The 18,677-nt window shown below is 41.2% G+C and overlaps 3 protein-coding genes across 4 annotated transcripts; 1 reads left to right on the forward strand and 2 right to left on the reverse strand.

Moving 5' to 3' along the window:
• The first annotated feature begins 608 nt into the window (after positions 1-608).
• On the forward strand, positions 609-4,692 carry dnaaf2 (dynein axonemal assembly factor 2). 2 transcript variants are annotated; one of them, XM_077557651.1, is made up of 3 exons: positions 609-751; positions 1,016-2,868; positions 3,759-4,692. In XM_077557651.1, exons 2-3 carry the CDS (start codon positions 1,108-1,110, stop codon positions 4,110-4,112), a joined length of 2,115 nt encoding a protein of 704 aa, XP_077413777.1. In that variant the 5' UTR covers positions 609-751; positions 1,016-1,107; the 3' UTR covers positions 4,113-4,692. The 2 variants fall into 2 exon arrangements, with proteins under 2 accessions (XP_077413777.1, XP_077413786.1); XM_077557660.1 differs by having other exon boundaries at positions 3,762-4,692.
• An 876-nt stretch (positions 4,693-5,568) lies between these two features.
• Positions 5,569-10,999, reverse strand: lrr1 (leucine rich repeat protein 1). Its single transcript, XM_077557711.1, has 5 exons — positions 10,424-10,999; positions 9,845-9,943; positions 7,987-8,239; positions 7,441-7,915; positions 5,569-6,133 (listed from the first exon to the last, which is right to left on the reverse strand). Exons 1-5 carry the CDS (start codon positions 10,604-10,606, stop codon positions 5,878-5,880), a joined length of 1,266 nt encoding a protein of 421 aa, XP_077413837.1. The 5' UTR covers positions 10,607-10,999; the 3' UTR covers positions 5,569-5,877.
• A 95-nt stretch (positions 11,000-11,094) lies between these two features.
• Positions 11,095-18,670, reverse strand: LOC144043746 (transmembrane protein 151B). The gene is made up of 2 exons (XM_077557697.1): positions 17,973-18,670; positions 11,095-13,646 (listed from the first exon to the last, which is right to left on the reverse strand). Exons 1-2 carry the CDS (start codon positions 18,081-18,083, stop codon positions 12,075-12,077), a joined length of 1,683 nt encoding a protein of 560 aa, XP_077413823.1. The 5' UTR covers positions 18,084-18,670; the 3' UTR covers positions 11,095-12,074.
• Positions 18,671-18,677: the final 7 nt, after the last annotated feature.

Consider the following 18,677-nt stretch of genomic DNA (forward strand, 5'->3'; position numbering starts at 1 on the left):
TTAGAATTTTATAATGCAAAAATAACTTATATAAGGCCACTTCAACGTACTCAATGCTTCTTCCTTGTAGCGGTCTCACCTAGCAACAGCGCCCTCCTTCCAATCAGAGAGAGAGAGAAATGAACAGTTGGGGGGCGCGACCAATCACATGCCTTGCCTACACACCCGCCCCTTTGCCTTACTGACCGACTTACTCGCGGTTTAATTAGTCCCCATGAGCGCGGTCAATAGCGACACCTGATGGCTAAATTGAAACATTACCATAACTTGTAGAATGTAAAAAACACACACAAAAAAACAACGCCATTTTAATTGAAACATTGTAAAAGATTACTTAAAACGTCCCATGAATATATATTACGTAAAATAGTTTTATGTATAATGATAAGTCACGTGATCCACAATTTTGACAAAAAAAAAACGTAAAGCACGTTTTAACTTTAGTTTCCCCCATTTTTTTCTTTTCCCATTTTCAAAGCACTTTATATAGGTAGCAACATATGAGCACACATATGTACGGATTGTATTTTTATTTTATTTTTAAAGAATGGCTCTTTCTAGATTTATTTCTTCCTCGTATCAACGCTGTATTGGTTGCTATGGTTACAGTACACGCATGAACACTGAGAAGAGAATGGCGTTTTAAAAAACTAGACCCCCAATTATGTTAGTTACTCCACAGTATGTGACGGCAAAGGTACTGGACTCGGTTTAAGACATTGGGTGCATTTAAAGTCGGGGAACATGTACGGTAAGATAACTTATAGAATTGTTCGTCACGAGCGTAACTCCCTTCAGATCAATTAATAGTTACTCAAAGCCTCAAACATCACCATATTCGTTGATGATTAGATGTGCTATGAACGCTGTCAAAATGGAGAAAAGCATTTTTGAGCAATAAAGAAAAAAGAAAGAAAAAGATAATCAATTCTATAATTGTTATTTCGGCGAGTTGCATAATGCGAGCCAACTACAGTAATGTCAAAATGTTCATTTTGGGGGGTTCTCGTTGCAGGTGATCTGAAGGACTAACTTCTCCTGCCATGGTAATATAACACCCTCTTTAAATTTGTTTCCCTGGGGTTTCTGTGATTTCTCTACATCATTATGGATATCGGACAAACACTAAAAGACCTCAACATGACGGCAGATGAAATGAAGAGATTGACAAAGGCGTTTAAAGATGAGAAATTCCGGGAGATGCTGAATGATTACGTCCAGGAGATAGCGGATCCGGAGAATAGGAGGATCTATGAGGAGGAAATTGCTATCCTGGAGAAGGAGAGGGGAAACAACATTGAGTTTATCCACCCGAAACCATTCAGGTCCCTGAGGACTAGTGTAAACCGCAAGCAGAAGTGCTACATCAACATCTGTGCCAATGATAAAGTTGGGAAGCCCGAATGCAAGTGGGGGGTGTCTGAGGATGGTCGCAGAGGGCAGTGCTGGTCACTGCCTCACAATTTGCCCCCAGGAAGGCAAGACACAGATCCAAAAGGGAACAAAATCATGATCTATGACGTCATTTTCCACCCTGACACCCTCCACATAGCAAACAAAAAGTCTGAATTCATGCAAATGGTGAGCAGCACGGCCATTCAGGGAATCCAGGATGCCTTTAAGGTGACACTAGACAAAAACAATGTGAGGGAGATGAACACAAAGTACAAGGGCACGCCTCAGCCTTGTGTCATCCGTAAACCCATCCCGGGATATACAGCCAAGCCTCCTGTAGATGACCCACTTGCCTTCCCATACCCGGATGAACCCCCCGCAAAAATCAGCCCTGATCCCAAACCTATGAGCTTCAAAATTAAGGATGAGAAAAGCAAAGTGCCCACTGAGCCAAGTTACACCGTGAAATACCGATCATTCATCGACCTGCAGGACTTCAGATGCTCCAGGGACTCCGGAAAGAGCCCCAGGCCCAAAGAGATCATCATCACCATCGACGTACCCCTGCTGAAGTCCGTAGCAAACGCCAACCTGGAAGTGAAAGAGAAAAGTCTGTTGCTGGAGTCCGAGAACCCCGCCTACAGACTGGAGCTGCCTCTATCCTACCCGGTGGACGAGGAAGGAGGAGGCGCAAAGTTCAGCAAGCAGAGAGGACAACTGACGGTCACGCTGCCCGTCCTTCCTTCCAATCAGGTGATGGAGTTCTACTGGGGTGATAAGGAGACGGAAGGTGGCATGGAGGAAGCTGAAGAAAGTCAAGGACTTGAAAAGGAAGAAGAATTTGTGGAGGAGGAAAACAGATTTGTAGAAAAGAGAAAAGAGTATGTAGAGGAAAACGGAGAAGAAAATGGACTTTATATTAAAGAGAGTTTGGTCAACCTTGATGAAAATACAAATAAGGATCCAGTGAGGGAAGAAGATGTGCCGCAGAAAACGGATTCCAATCAAGACAAGCTACTCCAGATTTTACCACTAGTTCCCACTGAACCTTCTAGTGGTGTCGAAAATTCACATGTGGACTCGTGTTCACACTCAAGCGTCCAAATTTGCAAGGACGCCGATACACTAAAACCCCCAGATGCAGAAGAGAAGGTGACGAAAGATGAGGAGAGTTTGGAGGGCGAGGAACCCGAGATGGGCGATCAGGAAGAAGGCGATATTAGTGAGGAGGAGCACTTGACGGTGAAAAGAACGTGTGAAGAGGAGCGAGGAGCTGAAGAAAATAGAAGAGAGGAGGTGGAGGAGGACACGCTGAAAACTGGGGAACAGGATGTCCTTCGCATTAAACCAAGTCAGCTCGACCTCAACGAAAATCAAAGTCAGGATCCTGTGAGGGACGAGGAGCAGTTGACGGTGAAAAGAAGAGAAAGTGGGAAACAGGAAATTGCAGAAACCAAAGAGAAGGATGTTAAGGTGAGTCCTGACAATCTGGAATATCATTTTAATACATGATTGGTCCGGATTTGTTAGCCACCATATTATATCATGGACATTTATGTATTGTTTAAAGCAGAATACACAAACTTTTCCAAGCACTAGCATCAAATACAGTATGACCAATCATGGGCTCAGCTTAAAAAAAAACAGGTGAGCCGTGATTGGTTGTTAGCCGCTAGCAAGTGGCAAAATGGCCGCCCCTTGAGATGTATTTTGCTACTTAATTAATATTTTACAAATTAATTAATCAGAATACAGTGTTTAGACTAGTGGGCTGCATACAACATATTATTTTATTATTATTATTTTATTATATATATTTTTTTAATACTTACGCCTGAAATCCGCGAAAATTTGCATTTTTTTCATTGTTCGTAAATGGCAAAACATTCAGCCATCTTTTATGTCTTTAATTGCCAATTGAAAATGGAACAAATGCTAAACAAATTGCTGACGTCTTAAGTAGAACATTGTGCTCCAGCATTTCTACCAAAAACAGTTGCTTTTATTGACGTAGTGGCACAATTAATCACTGGGTGTACCGTCAACGTAAAAAAACAACAACACACGTACAAAAAGACGCCTCCTGACAATAGCAGGTGGTTTTAATTACTGCATTACATTTGCTATGAGTGGAACACAATCTATTACGTAACACTGTTTTACTTCGAAATTGTTCTCATCGTGGGGGGGGGGGTGCTGAGGTAAAAAAAAAAAAAAAAAATTGCTTACATCCCACAAGATGGTCCCAGTTGTGTTAGTTTTTTTTTTTTTTTTTTACACATATTTCAATTATAAACACAAAATTAAAAGTATTATATTAATATTCACAGAGAAATTAAAATTATGATTTATGTTTCTACTAGAAGGTAATAGAAACACTACAGGAGGATGAATCATCTGGTGAAGTTCCGCGTACAGAAATAAGCTTGAAAACCATCAAAGAAACAAATGAGACACCAGAGGAAGCCACTTACTTTGGCGGACGCCACATACCTGAGGAAAGCACCCCGATCTCAACCAACGATGAGGTGGGCGGGGTGGAAGAGGACGATGACCTGCCAGAAAAGGAGATCATCCAAAAACCAGAACCGGACAAGAAGCCGCCACCTGCCTCACTGAGGGAAATTGACCAGGATGGAAACGAGACGGTGTTCAGTGATCACGCCACATCAGCGGGATTTGTCTTCCAGAACTCACTCATGTATGAACTTGACTGAGATGGAAGAATTGTTCCATTGTTTCATGAAAACCTGACTTGGTGTCAATCATTGTGTTGTACAAGTGATAGCATTGGCACCCCGGCTAGATCACAGATTTTTAATACTACTTCTGAATATTCAAGTAATGATAATTGGGCATGTTGGCTGTGTTCAGAATTAACCATCCAGCCCATGGCTTTGTGTCATGTCATGAAAGGCCTCCTGGAACATCTGAACATCATTTCAACTTTAATCACAGGCATGGGAAATAGTGGCAGGTGTGTGCTGACTTCCATTTAATGTGAGGTTTAACGTGATCGGTTCTTTCTGAGCACAGCCACATACCCAGTTATGAGTGCGTGCACACTTGTGCAACCATATTATGGTTATTTTACCTTTCCTCAAAGCATTACTTTTTTTTTTTAAATTAACAAATGAGTTGTATAGGTTAAACGTCACATTTTAATTGTGGATTTTATTTTATTTTTTTCAATTATCAATCCAGGTTTATTTTATCACCAAACTTTTTTTTTTCTTCTTCAACTGTGTCAGTTTTATAATAATCTTCAACAAATAAACGGCTTGATGCAAACACTAAGCAGATAAACTGCCTTTCATTATAATTCGTACATTTGCCTTTATTTTAGCATAAGCCTAACCTATAAAACATAATAAGAATAAATCTGATACCGTTTATTGTGCCATTAACTCATTCACTGCCATTGACGGCTATAGACGTCAAAAATTCATTTTAACTATTTCTATTAGTTTAACATTTTTTCCACTCTTATTAACAAGAGTATGAAAACCTAGAATTTTTTTAATTGTACATTTAGAACAGATATAAAATTTGTGAATAATCGTGAGTTAACTAATGAAGTCATGCGATTAAAAATTTTAATTGCCTGATGCCCCTAATTTTTAATCATCTTTTCCTTAAAAAAATAAAAAATAAAAAAATTATTTAATTTTTTTACTAAGAAAAGATTATTAAAAATTAGGGGCGTCAGGTGATAATTTTTTTTTTTTAAATTGTAATTAATCGCATTAATCGTAATTAATCGCATGACTATACGGACAAATTTTATATCTGTTCTAAAACAATAAAAAAAGCCCAAAAAATTACCATAAATATATATATTTGTAATGTTTTCCAATATGACAGACGTGCGTGCGGGACTGACTGCGGAGGTTGTAAATAATTTTGAGGTCACACATAAGTAACTATAACTTCCTTATAAGCTAATGAATGCAGAATATTCAATTTCGAATCACTACTGCCACCTGTTGATGATAAATGAAACTGCGCATACCCTTCTTCACATACACAACTCGCACATGACGCCACATCGGCAGACGAGAGAGTGGGAAATTCGAACCCAGGACCTTGCAGGAATACCAATTGTGAACAGCAGTCAACAGTCATAAATGATCAAATAAAAAGGCTATTGTAAAGATATTTTGGGGGGAAAAGTTGCAGCTTTAAACAAATGGATACTTTTATTTAAATGTGTAACACATAGAAAAATAGTGGGTCACTAGCACAAGAAAGACTCCCTTTAGAACTGCTCCCAGTATAGTGGCACGGAGGTCATGCCACATTTTAATTGCGTTATTCCCTCATCCTGCGCAAACAGGTCAGTAGGTGGATGCAGGAGGAGCATTTTCAATTCAGCTGGAGTCGTCATGCTCGCCTTTTTGTGTCTTTCTAGAAAATAAAATGTTCAATACTGACCCGACGACGCTTCGCAAACTACTTTTCAGCGTCACGTCCGCGTCGCCCTCATCTGATTCCCCTCTGGAGGGAATTGTCCAAGAACTCGGAATAGCAAGAAAGGGAGCAGAAGTACTGCTGCACCGGAGCGTCTGTCCCTCCCATGTCGTCCACGAGAACCACCGTGTGAGAAACTTGGTGCAGGTTCATGCTCACGCACATCTTGATGTAAAAGTTGACGCAGAAGCGCCCGCAGTCGCAAATCTTGGCCAATTCCAGGTCTCGGCACAAGCGCGCGGGGATGAGTTGGGGTCCGTACGGGATCCTGGAAAAAAGGAAATCAAAAATGATTAGGAGATGAGGTATGAGATTTGATTTAACACAATTTCGAATCAGTGTAACAAGTCGACAGTGGCACATTGTTAAGAAATATGTTTGTAGACAATGAGGATGTTGAAAATATTAACGACTTTAAAATGGAATGAATGACAAATATATCACTCGATCGCCCGAGGTTTTTACAACTGCGCTCCAGTGTTGAAGGTAAATACACCTGCAGATGCGACATTTGTTTGTTGATTTATTATTATTTTTTAATATATTGAAGGTTTGTAATAATAAATTTATGTTTGTGAAATGTTTTTGGAATTATGTTTCTTTCTGCTTCTGGAGCTGAGATATAATTTTTTTATTTTGTTGAATTTCCAGGAAAACTTTCAGGTTTTTGGGGGCGACTCAAAAGTCACCCATAGGTTTTAGAGACATGTTTTGCTAGGCACTTTAAGCCTTGGGTTAATCTGAATGCATTTTAAAGGGGAAAATACCATTTTATAATATTAAGACATCACAACTCCTCAACATGAATATTAGTCATTCTTCGCAGAGGATAAAAAAAATATGTCAGTGAGTATTGTTATATTATTTGTTATGTATTATTATTTTACTATCTGTGTATATGTGTGGGTCATTTGTTTCCATTCAAATATCCATTGCTTAAATGGCTATAATTAATTATTGATTTAATTGGTCGATATTAGCGCTTTTAAAATTGGTCTATTTTTTTTAAACACATTTCAACATAAGACAAAAATAAGGGCATTCAAACGTTACCACGGACAAAAAACAACAACCTTTCTCCATGTTTTTATTTTTTTTATTTTAGATTAATCGCCCAATGAATTGGTTATCTGTATTTTATTCAGCTAAATAGAAGAATCGGCTTTAAAAAAAAATCTTATCAGCCGGGCTCTAGATATAATAGTGACACTGAAGCTATTATGGTGCTTTGCATTATTTGTAAGGATTAGCATTAAGCTAGCAGATGTAAAGGCTAAGCTACAGGATGTGGTTGTTTTAAAATCGTGTGTAATTTTCTTCATTTCAAGTGGGAATTGTAATAAAAGCTTCCAGCCTCTTTTTTTGAAAAAATGCTCAATCATTTTACTTGGCAAATATGTAGTTTAGAAATTAAAGCGCAAAATCTCTTGTGTTGTTGAAATACACGTGAATGGGCTGAACGGTCATTGCTAACAAATAGCCTCTCAAAATACCCACTTCCTCTTTTATTGCAACTTGTTTCTACTCTGCCGTGCACTCAATATAGGAAACTTGATGCGTAAAAATCATTCAAACCTGAGGTTTGCTATCGTCCGGGAAGCCAGCTCCTGAAGAGAAACCGGGAACGAGAGCCGCATGATGTGATCCAGAGGGTTGGACTGGACGAAGGGGTTACCGAACAAGTCCAGATTCTCCAGCCTCAGCTTGCGGAAGTCTCCGGGCAGCATAGCTAGCTGGTTGTGCGCCGCGGACAGGAACCTCAATTTGGTGAGGCGTCCCAAGTGGAAGGGCAGAAAGACCAGCTTGTTGTCGTCCAGCTTGAGGTTCACCAGCTCCCGCAGCTGGCAGAACTGAGTGGGTAGCGCCTGCAGTCGGTTCTGGCTGAGGTCGAGGATCTGGAGGGTCCGCTGCAGCGTGGACAGACAGAGGGCCTCGCTAAAGGCTTCCAGGTGGTTGCTGTGGAGGACCAGCTCGGACAGGCAGGCCAGATCGCCGATGGTTGCGGGGAGCTTCTTGATGTGGTTGTTGCTCAGGTCCAGTTTGCGAAGGGCTGTGCGGAAAAAAAAACACCACTATCACCACCATACTGCCAATACCAAGTCGTCTTTGAACGCCGCGCACCTTTCAGTGACAGCATGCGCATGTCGACGCGAGACAGCTTGCAGTAGGAGACCTGCAGCTGCTCCAGGGAGTACGGGAAGCTGCAGGTGAGCGGGTAGTCCTTCTTGGAGACGATGGTCAGCTTCTTCTTGGGCTGCTCCACGTCCCTGGCGCGGACCGGCGTGAGGGTGGAGAGCGGGAGGCTGCTGGCGTCGCCGCCCTTGTCCGCCAAGCGGGCGGCCGACAGGAAGTGCTTCAAGCTGTTTGCGTCGGCCTGAGCATCAAGTGACATCATACGTCGGCGCGTTAAACTAGCGGTAGTTATTGCTATCGTCATTTACCAGCTTGTATATAAAATATGAATAGCAGTGAGCTCACTTTTTCCACATTTGACAGCCTGTTTGGGTTTAATTGATGATGTTCTTCAAAATGCTACACTTCAAAGGACGCTTTGACTGTTTCATTTTGTTTTTATTATTAACTCATTCACTGCCATTGACGGCTATAGACGTCAAAAAATTATTTGAACTATTTCTATTTTTTTCCCACTTTTGTAAACAAAAGTATGAAAACCTAGAATATACTGTATATTTTTTGTATTAAAACAGATATAAAATTTGTGATTAATCGTGAGTTAACTAGTGAAGTCATGTGATTGTTTACGTTTAAAAATTGTAATCGCCCGACGCCTCTAATTTTTTAATAATTTCTTCTTAAAAATCGTTTTTTATTACAAATTAAAATGTTGTTTTTTTTAAAGGAAAAGGTTATTAAAAATTAAGGGCATCAGGCGTTGAAAATTTGTAATCGAAATTAATCGCATGACTTCACTAGTTAACTCATGATTAATCACAAATTTCACAGCTGTTCTAAATGTACAAAAAAAAATCTAGGTTTTCATACTAAAAAAATGTTATATAGTTAAAATGAATTTTTGACGTCTATAGCTGTCAATGGCAGTGAATGAGTTAACGGAATAGAACGGCGTTAAGAGGAGAAGAAGAAAAATATACATGGTCCTAAATAAGCGTCGTTACTGCACTCATTTCTGGTGGAAGAACAATTTAAAGGAAAAGTCAACCCAAAATGTTTTGGGGACAATAATATGTTCTATGCAGCCCCACTAGACTAAATACGGTATTTTATTTTTATCAATATCAGAAGGCAGCCATTTTGACACTTGCTTTCGAGTGGAAATGATATCACAGTTGCTCAGGTGTCAGGTAACAACCAATCACAGCTCAGCTTCAGAAACCAGGTGAGCTGTGATCGGTCGTTGCCTGAGCCTGAGAAACTGTGATGTCATCTTCAGTCGACAGAAAATGGCAAAATGGCCCCCTGAGAAGGATAAAAACGGCTGGATTTGCCTGCATAACTCATATTCCACAAATGTAATATTCATAAAAAATGGCATGTTAAGACTAGTGAGGTCACATACAACATATTATTGTCAAGAAATATTTAAGTTTGACTTCCCCTTTCACGTCTGTAACGTAACCTCAATTCTCTTAATGGAAATACTGTACTTGGATCTACAGTGTAAATCCAGCCTATGTTATTTTTGAAGGTGTGTGCTATAGTGTTGACGTTGCTTCATTGCAAGCCCTAAATAATCTGTGTTTACCCAGCTAAATTCACCATCGGACATTTGTAAATTGAGTGTTATTGTCAGTAGTGTTCAAAATGTAGGTGAAAGGTCAGCGCTCTCTGACAACATTCAGGCTCAGCAGCCACTGGAAACAATGAGGCCGCCATGGTTGTCTGTTCATGACCGTCAAAACAAACACGTTTTGTATTTGCAACAAACGGGCAAGCGGACGCTCGCAGCAGTAAATGAACTGGCAGTTAAATGCCGTTTGACAAATCAACGACAACCTACCTTGCTCAGACAGATGTCGACAGCAGGTTCTTTTAATCTCACCGTGGCTTTGCCCTCCTCCACAAACCACGTGAAGAACTTCTCGATGTTGCCTTTGAGCTGCAAAACAAAATTGGCTGATGTTCAGCAAGTATGATGATAGGGTATAATCTGACGTCATGTTCTCCACGAGTTCAGGCAGGAACGTTTTGAGAAATGTTCGAATTGTGTATGGCTCTTTATGGCAGCAACTATGCAAAGTTTCTCTATACCCTCTCTTATTTTAGCACATCTAAGGAGATTGAAAAATACCCGATTACCTTAATAAACCCCTAGGCGTTATTGTGACCATTTTTTGGCTTTTTGTTGGTTCTGACCAAGCCATTTCAAAATAAAATACTGCCCACGGGTTAAGGTGTTGCAGAAAAAATGTGTCACGTCATGACAAATTATCCAATTTCATTAGATTATTGTAGTCTGAAAATGATTTACATATGAATGTAGCTTTGTTCGTATAACTGGCAAAAATGATGCTCTTCCACACAATTAGCCAAAATACACTAAGTAATGTATATCAGGAACAAGAGAGCCTTATCAGACCTTATACTTTGAGCCTGTTCTGTCCTTGGCCGTGCAGATCATCATGTAGACGTTACAGCGTTGACTGGTCTTGTCCAAATGCTTCCCGATGGACAGCACCGCCCTCGCCCCCTTGCCGCGACTTTTCATGCCGAAGGTGGGTAGCATACGGTTCACCACCTCCACATCGCACTGCAACTTCATCCTGATCGTCCGTCTATTGGGGGTATTATAAATTGTACAGCCAGCTCCGAGCTAACAAGGGCAGGGGCGACGCATACCGCCGGGGGTAGTAAACTTCGGTGAAAACAACCCGCTGAAGCGACTTGCGTCCTGGGTGTCGGACTTCAGAGAAATCGGGACAGAAAGTCGCATTTCCAGGACACGGCAGTCCACGGACGTGCTCGTGGTAGTGTAGAAAACTGGCGACACTCCTCTTTTCTGTGGTTAGTAATACAAATGATCGGCCCAGACTAGTTTAATGTGGATGATTAGCTCCTCACTGTTAGCGCAAGCCCGCGCGTTGGAAGTGACGTCAGTGCACTTTCACAATAAAAAACGAATATGTTGTTTACAACACGAGCGCTTTCAAAAATGAATCTAAACATCAGCAAACACAAGTAGACAGAAAAAAATAGCAGCGACGTGGAGGGACGTGAACCTGGGAGCATAATGACAATGATGCAAGATACTCTCCATCCATAGCTTTATTAAAACGATTTAAAAAAAAAAATGTTGACTACAAAGATGAGTCGTGCCAAATGCGTCTTGTGACAAAATTTTCTGTCAAATTTGGAAAAGAAAGAAAACAAACAAACATACATTCAGGTAAATTGTATTTTTCTCCTGTGAATCCCTTTTATTGTAATGGTTAGTAAATAATTTAAAAAATGGTGACCTCTGGTGGTCAAATATATGCAATGCAGGACAATACACTGGACCCCGCATACTCGTGGTTGGGCCCCCGCGGCTTCAATTTTTCGTGGACCCCCCCCAATATTAAAAAAAGGAAGAGGCGGTTTTAATATTTAAAACATCTCATTGGTAGTATATCTCTGCTGATGTGAGAGTTGTTGTTTTTTTGGGGGGGCGGGGGTATTTAGACCTATATCTTTTTTCCCCATTTAATGAATGGGCTTAATTTATTTTAGTATTTTTCACTTTTCATGAAATCGCCTGCGAATTGTGGGGTCCACTGTACTTTGATTTCATCTTCTGAGAATTAACTTTATCATAACTTCAAGTATTATGACTATTTTTTTTTTTTTTTTACATTATTTTCAATGAATACTATTTTACTTGGATCACAACTCCCTCACAGCTCTTAGGTTAGTGGTTTATTTTTTTATTTGCAAACCTTTTACTTGAAACCCTGTTTACTTTAATTAATGTTGTTTGACTTTTGGCTTAGTCCCTGTCAGTAATGGGTCGTGCTATTTAATGGTATAGGGTTTATTTGGTAATATTTTGAAGTACTTTTGATGGTTAAGATGGACAAATCCAATTATATGATGGCTTCACCTGTTTTTCTTGAAACTGTAACAAATTATAAAATGAATGGTCCATGTTTAAAAATGTATTTTACCTGAATTGACCTCCAATTTTGGAATGATCCATTTATTGAAAGCACATTTTTCTCTCGTTTTGTATTTACATAAATCAAGTGTCTTCTTCACAGGGATGTCTCCACACATGATGAGTCCCTTCGTATGTGCTGCTGCCCCCCTCTGCCGTCCTCGCCCCCGCATCTGTCAGACCCGTGCACTATCAGCACAGGAAAGAACCTGGCATCGCTGTAATTGGGCGGACTGTCGCTGAGGGCCAGCTGACTGGAGTCCGAGCAACCCCCGTCCACGCAACAGGGGTCCGTCATATTGCTGCTGCGGCTCCTCCACAGAGCCACCGTGCGACGCGACCCGTACATGCGACACAGGGAGAAGCGGGAAGTCGCCGAGGACAGGCGTGATCGGAAGCGCGCTCCCTGGCAAGAGAAGAGCGAAGAGCAGCTGGAGCTGGTGACGGTCCTCCTCCTCGTCCTCCCGCGCCCGCCTTCCCGCCCCGACTGACTCTGAAGCGCCCCGTAGCTCTGAGTGGTGGGGCTGCGGTCCAGGAGGTAGCAGTTGGAGGACGTGGTGCGTTCAGTGTCGTGCAGGGAATTGGAGTCGCCCGTGCTCATGTTGATCAGCATGGCCTCCGAGTAGCTGGGAATCACCTGGCCGTTACAGCGGATGTGCCACTCCAACTCCGTGCTGTCCAGCGTGTCAACTCTGGGAATAACGCAAGTAAGGTTCCGATCTTCATCCAGAGGAGTGGTGTAGTCCATCCCGAACAGTTTTTCAATGCGGTAGTGCACATATGCAGTGCGGAACTCGATGAGCACTCTCAAGGGCCAGGAGAGCATGAAGAGAGCAGCCAGCCAGAAAGCCAACTGAGAGGTGTACCAGGGCATTTTATCCGGGTGCACGTATGCAATCAGATTATCCCTGAAGTCCACATTTTTGAGCTGCATCCCTTCCCTGGCCTCCATGTAATCATCCAAACCTTCGACTTCCGAGAAGAACCTGGCCCGCTGGTTAAGGTAATCGTTCTCCGGGCCGGCCTCGGTGAAGCTGAAACATTTGGTGAACTGCAGGCGAGTCGCCGGATGTCCATCCAAGCCTCTGAGCTCACGCGACACGTCCTTCATCCCACAACGGTCGTAGTCGAACTCGCCTTCAGCCACGTGCGTGTTGACCCTCTCGTTGTACACCTGCGTGGTGGCGTAGGAGTCCCCGTTGCGGTAGCGGGTGACTTGCCGCGTCCGGCGCACAAAGTGGTAGCTGATGGCTTTCCACCATATGCACGGCTGAGCCTGCCGCATGCGCGCCACGCGTTCGTACACGCTGTCGACGTCCGCTTTGCACTGGAGTTCGCTGCGGGCCCGGCAATGCCAACACTCCACCATGTACAACACGTAGAGCAGGAAGAGGAAGGCTAAGGGGATGTAGATGTAGCCGTCCGAGCAAGGGCTGTCGTGGTAGATCATGGAGTGACCCCCGGGATGGGGGCCCCTCTGCGTGGCCGAGGCAAAGGAAACGGTGAAAGTGGAGGTGAGGGCCGAGTTGAAGCTGATCTTGGTGACGCGGCTCAGTTGGCACCAGCTGACTGCGCCCAGGCAGCTGTACATGAGCAGGGAGAGCAGCAGGCAGCGCCAGTGAGACTCGCGGCACACGCAGGCGCCCAAAGACTGCTTGACTGGACGCTGCTGTGGAGAGAAGTTGAGAAGCTTGGTGAGGGATGGGCCACTTAGAGCAATGAGCCTCCTAAAACATGGCAGTGATTTCACGACTTGTAGCCCAAACGCTAATGAATGAGCACGCACTGTAAATTGTGAAGCTTTCCCACAGCTAAGCACAAAGTCAATCAAAGGGAAGAAAGCTCAGGGGAATTCAATTAAAGCGCAGCGTCCCTGTGAGGCCTGCAATGCATGCTGAAGGGTGAGATGTTGTCATCTCTGAACTTATTAATATAACGGTGCTACCAATGAAGTGAGGGCATTGTGTAAAATGTAAATAAAAACATAATACAATCATTTGCAAGTCATTTTTAACTCGTTCACTGCCATTGACGGCTATAGACGTCAAAAATTCATTTGAACTATTTCTATTAGTTGAATATTTTTTCTCACTTTTTTTAACAAGAGTATGAAAACCTAGAATTTCTTTTGTATTAGAACAGACATAAAATTTGTGATTAATCGTGAGTTAACTAGTGAAGTCATGCGATTAATTACGATTAAAAATTGGAATCGCCTGACGTCCCTAATTTTTAATAATCTTTTCTTGATAAAAAAAAAAATATATATATATATATATATATATTTTTTTTTTTATTAAAAAAAAAGAAGCATCAGGCAATTAAAATTTCTACTCGTAATTAATCGCATGACTTCACTAGTTAACTCACGATTAATCACAAATTTTATATCTGTTCTAAATTTACAAAAAAAAAATTCTAGGTTTTCATACTCTTGTTAACAAAAATGGAAAAGAAATGTTAAGCTAATATAAATAGTTAAAATGATTTTTTTCAGTTGCGAGCACCCATCTCTGGTATGTACACTGTAAAAAAAGAAAAAAAAAAAAGAATATTTACTTGAAAAAAAAAATTCTCAATTGCTGAGGAACGAACTCATGACCTTCAGTGTCACTATAGTGCATTGCTGGTGTGTCCAAAATTAGACCAAAAACTGGTCTCTTGGCGGTACAAGGATTCCGCTTGACACCATCAATGTACTAATGAACAGCAGGAATTGCATGGCTCAGGTGGTAGAGTGGCTGTCTCCCAACCTGAAGGTTGTGGGTTTGTTCCTCAACCTTTGAGTAGCTTTTTTTTTGTTTTTATAAACTGGTAACATGTCCGCAAAACTCCTTGTAAAATATAGCCTACTTAGATTTAAAAAAAACAAAAAAAAAAACACTTTTTTATACAGTGTACCTTTCAGCATTAATGGTGCCTTCACAGGTGAAGAAGTTACACATGCCATGGACAATAACAGACCCTAATGCCATCTCAGATTCTGGCTTTTGAACTTTGCACTAACCACAATCTGGATGGTCCTTTCCCTCTTTGGGCCACAGGACACAACGTCTATGCTTTCCAAAAACAATTGGACGTGTGGACTCGTCAGACCACACAGCACGCATTTCCTGATTTAAGGTCATGGGCATGCAATGTTGGTTTTGATGATATTCTTTTGACGAATGTGTGGCAGACGTGCAAACCACTAGTTCGCCATTGTATTTTTGCTTAACTGTATCTGTCCTACTTCGGTATTTATTATTTTACTGTTGAAATGACAGCTGTTTTGCACAGCACTGTACATTCATTCATTCCACTGTGTCATCTGACGTATTTATTTACCTCAGGGCAGACGAGCAGAAAACTGCTCACATTTGCAATACTAACCAGAAGTCAAATTGTTGCAATCAGCAAGTACAATTGCCTAAAGCGAAGACAGTAATACATGCACCCCTAACGTATTTCAATGAATTAAATCAGTTGTGTACAAGCGGGATTTTTTTGGAGGTCTACAAATTTAAAAAAGACAATGTTCCCATCTTGTTAGTCTTCTTCAGGAGATCTTGTTTTGTCACTTTGTGTTTAATGGAGTGAAAGGATTCTTTGCTGACAACAAGCCATCCATTACTGCACAGGCTCAGGCGAAGAGATGTCATTGTACTGCTTCAACCGCACTTGATTTATGGGAGGGGTGTGTGGGGGGGGTGTGGGGGGTGGGGGGTGGGACAGGGATTCAATTCAATTCCTGATGAACCACACAGAGGACAGACCCACCGGCAGCAGTGACATCTCTCAATGGAGACGCACTGTCTTCATCATCTTTATCTACACACTCAATGATTTGAAGTTGAAAACGGGTGCATCTGCAGTCCCGCATATAACTTCAGTGAATCCGTGACTGATCCTGTAAGACTGCCAATCGACTTACTGACATCTCCTCTATGGATTGACACAGCTTTTTGGGCAGATTCATGGTCTCCAGGGGATGGATAGGATGATTGCTTCTGCATTCATGGCTCCATGCCAGGCGAAATTCAAATGCTCTTTCGGAGGCCTGTTTAACCGTGTGTCAGAAAAAGGCCAGACATCTGAATGCATCCACACTTGTTTTTGTACTTAAGTAGAATTTTCACATATCGGTAGCTGTACTTTTGTTATTTATATTTCTGGCAACTTTCACTTTGACTTTTCCTAAATAAAATGTACAACTTTCATTTGATACATTTCTCCTGACCTTTTTTGTGACTTTTTACTGCCAAATAAAATCACAAGAAATTGTTTCTTGATGAAATGTCTGAACTGCAGAGTGCGTTTTCATACATTAGATGAAGTGCCTTTTAGGCTTACATAGAATGACGGAAATATCGTCATTCAAAAAACACCCCCCCATGCACATTACGGTATATTAACTCATTCACTGCCATTGACGGCTATAGACGTCAAAAATTCATTTGAACTATTTCTATTAGTTTAAAAAAAAAATCCACTTTTGCTAACAAGAGTATGAAAACCTAGAAAAAAATATATTGTAAACTTAGAACAGATATCAAATTTGGGGTTAATCACTATTTAACTAGTGAAGTCATGTGATTAATTACAATTTAAAAAAATTAATCACCTGTCGGGTCTAATTAAAAAAAAAAAAATAAAAATAAGGGTAATTTAATCGTAATTAATTGCATGCTAATTTTATATCTGTTATTAATGTACAATAAAAAAATATGTTTTAATAAAAAAAAAAAATTAATTAAAAATTGTTAAACTAATAGAAATAGTTCACATGAATTTTTTACGTCTATAGTCGTCAATGGCAGTGAATGAGTTAAATAAATTAATATTGATCCAGTGAAATAAGAATATTACAATATAGAAAGAATAGTACATTTAGTTATCATTAGCTTGTTTAGGCGATGGCCAGGCTAATATATGCTAGCTAACTTTCCTCATTAGCGAACACACAGACCTTTAACCATTAATTAGAAGTAAACCATACAGGGAGGCCGGAGCCCAAATTTGAACATACGACGTCTGAAATATGAGGCAGATGTCCTAACCTGTACATTTAATATCTGCAAATTACTTTTGAGAGAGGAAAAAAAAAAGCAAATGTCAGGTACTTTATTTTTATCCAAATATTGCTTTCAGGTCCTTTAGACTTGATCACAGGGTGGGTACAGAGAAAGACAACCATTCACACTCACGCTCACATAACCATTGAGTGAGAAATGAACCACTTGATCACAATACATTGTTTTTGTTGGTTTTGCTGTGCCTATCTAACTTTATATCTTGTATACACTCAGAGATTGCTTGTAGGCAGAATACTGTCCTTACAGATATTTAACAATGAATGTTAACTTACTTTACTTTGTTGCCATGGCTGACTGCTTACAATAATTAGAAACTGAATATGATTTTACTGTCTGCATTCACCGGGGAATTTGCCTTGGGAGCGTTTCATGAATTAATAAATAAAAGGTGCAATGCTTACACTATTAGGGGCAATTAAATCTAATTGCAAACAAAGGATATGAATATAACATCCAATGTACAGATGAAATGATGACGTTGATTACAGTATTGTGCAAAAATAATTTTAACAATGCATCATTTCAACATATGTATGATGAAATGCTTTCAACCCTCTTCAGGACACAGGAATTGTACTGAAAACTGAATTTATTATTATTTATTGTCTTAAATGATACATGACTAGACTTGCCATGGCGAGAATGTTGACAGGAAGATTTATTTTTGCAGTGACTCCCACTACAGAGTTGAGATGCCGTCATTTGAGGATTTGTTTACGATCATACTCAGAGCTCTTAGTGTGAGTGGGACACAGGTGCACACTACTGCAAACTACTACCACAACAATAAGTATAGTTAATCAACACTGAATGAACATTAGCCTACTATCAATGCAAATGTAGAATTTGTGATGCGGGCTCCTTCCTGGCTTTGGATCTCATGAGATGTTGCAGGTGAACCTGCGAGTGCATGAGCTTACCTCATCCACTTCACTCTCAGCTGGAGAACCCGCCTCCTGCTCCTCTTCCTCAGCATCATTGAGAGCGCTGGCCTCGGTGTCTTCCGTTGAGTCCAGGTCGGAGGAGAGCATCCTGCACTTCTTGCATGTCAGGCGGCAAGTGAACGATCAGTCCATTTTGTCGGCGCGTGCAGTCGTATCCCCCTGTGCTCGCTTGCCCTTCGGAACCACTCTACTGCTGGTGGTGGTGCCGGTGGGCTGCAGCTGCACTGTGAGGCGGGGATCCCGCGGTGGTCCCGACCGAGGGGGGCGGGGTTGAGGGATTTCACCGCAGCAGAGACAGCAAAGGTTGACCATCATGCAGTCAGCGAAAAAGTCAACGGTGGCTTTGAATGCGTACCGATTTAACCCGACATCCTCAATCGCACCGATTTCACTGCTGCACAAAGGGAGGAGGAGGTCATGACAAAAATGTTCTTCGGGATGTGTGATGTCAGCGAGACGAAGCTGCAAATCTTTTGGTCGCTCAAGAAAACATCGTCCCATATGGATAAGCATTGATTTTTTAAATTAGGAAATTACGTCTCAAAACATTTTAAGTTAGTGCCTATGTCAAACGCCCTAAAAAATACAAGGATTTCCCAAATTTCCAACTGGGGCTGTCCTCGCCGTAATATGATAATTTGTCTAAACGATGAGACAGACGATGTAAAATCAGTCATAAAA

The sequence above is a fragment of the Vanacampus margaritifer genome, chromosome 1 (assembly GCF_051991255.1).
Source record: "Vanacampus margaritifer isolate UIUO_Vmar chromosome 1, RoL_Vmar_1.0, whole genome shotgun sequence".
NCBI classification, from domain to species: domain Eukaryota; kingdom Metazoa; phylum Chordata; class Actinopteri; order Syngnathiformes; family Syngnathidae; genus Vanacampus; species Vanacampus margaritifer.

What these genes read in the sequence shown, in the direction of transcription:
- dnaaf2 (XM_077557651.1), top strand. Translation starts at nt 1,108, where the DNA reads ATGGATATCGGACAAACACTAAAAGACCTCAACATGACGGCAGATGAA. An exon ending in CCAAAGAGAAGGATGTTAAG is followed by an intron (nt 2,869 to 3,758) that starts GTGAGTCCTGAC and finishes TGTTTCTACTAG; the next exon opens with AAGGTAATAGAAACACTACA.
- lrr1 (XM_077557711.1), bottom strand. Translation starts at nt 10,606, where the DNA reads ATGAAGTTGCAGTGCGATGTGGAGGTGGTGAACCGTATGCTACCCACC. An exon ending in GCGCATGCTGTCACTGAAAG is followed by an intron (nt 7,916 to 7,986) that starts GTGCGCGGCGTT and finishes TTTTCCGCACAG; the next exon opens with CCCTTCGCAAACTGGACCTG. An exon ending in CGGACGATAGCAAACCTCAG is followed by an intron (nt 6,134 to 7,440) that starts GTTTGAATGATT and finishes CCTTTTTTCCAG; the next exon opens with GATCCCGTACGGACCCCAAC.
- LOC144043746 (XM_077557697.1), bottom strand. Translation starts at nt 18,083, where the DNA reads ATGCTCTCCTCCGACCTGGACTCAACGGAAGACACCGAGGCCAGCGCT. An exon ending in CTGAGAGTGAAGTGGATGAG is followed by an intron (nt 13,647 to 17,972) that starts GTAAGCTCATGC and finishes TTCTCTCCACAG; the next exon opens with CAGCGTCCAGTCAAGCAGTC.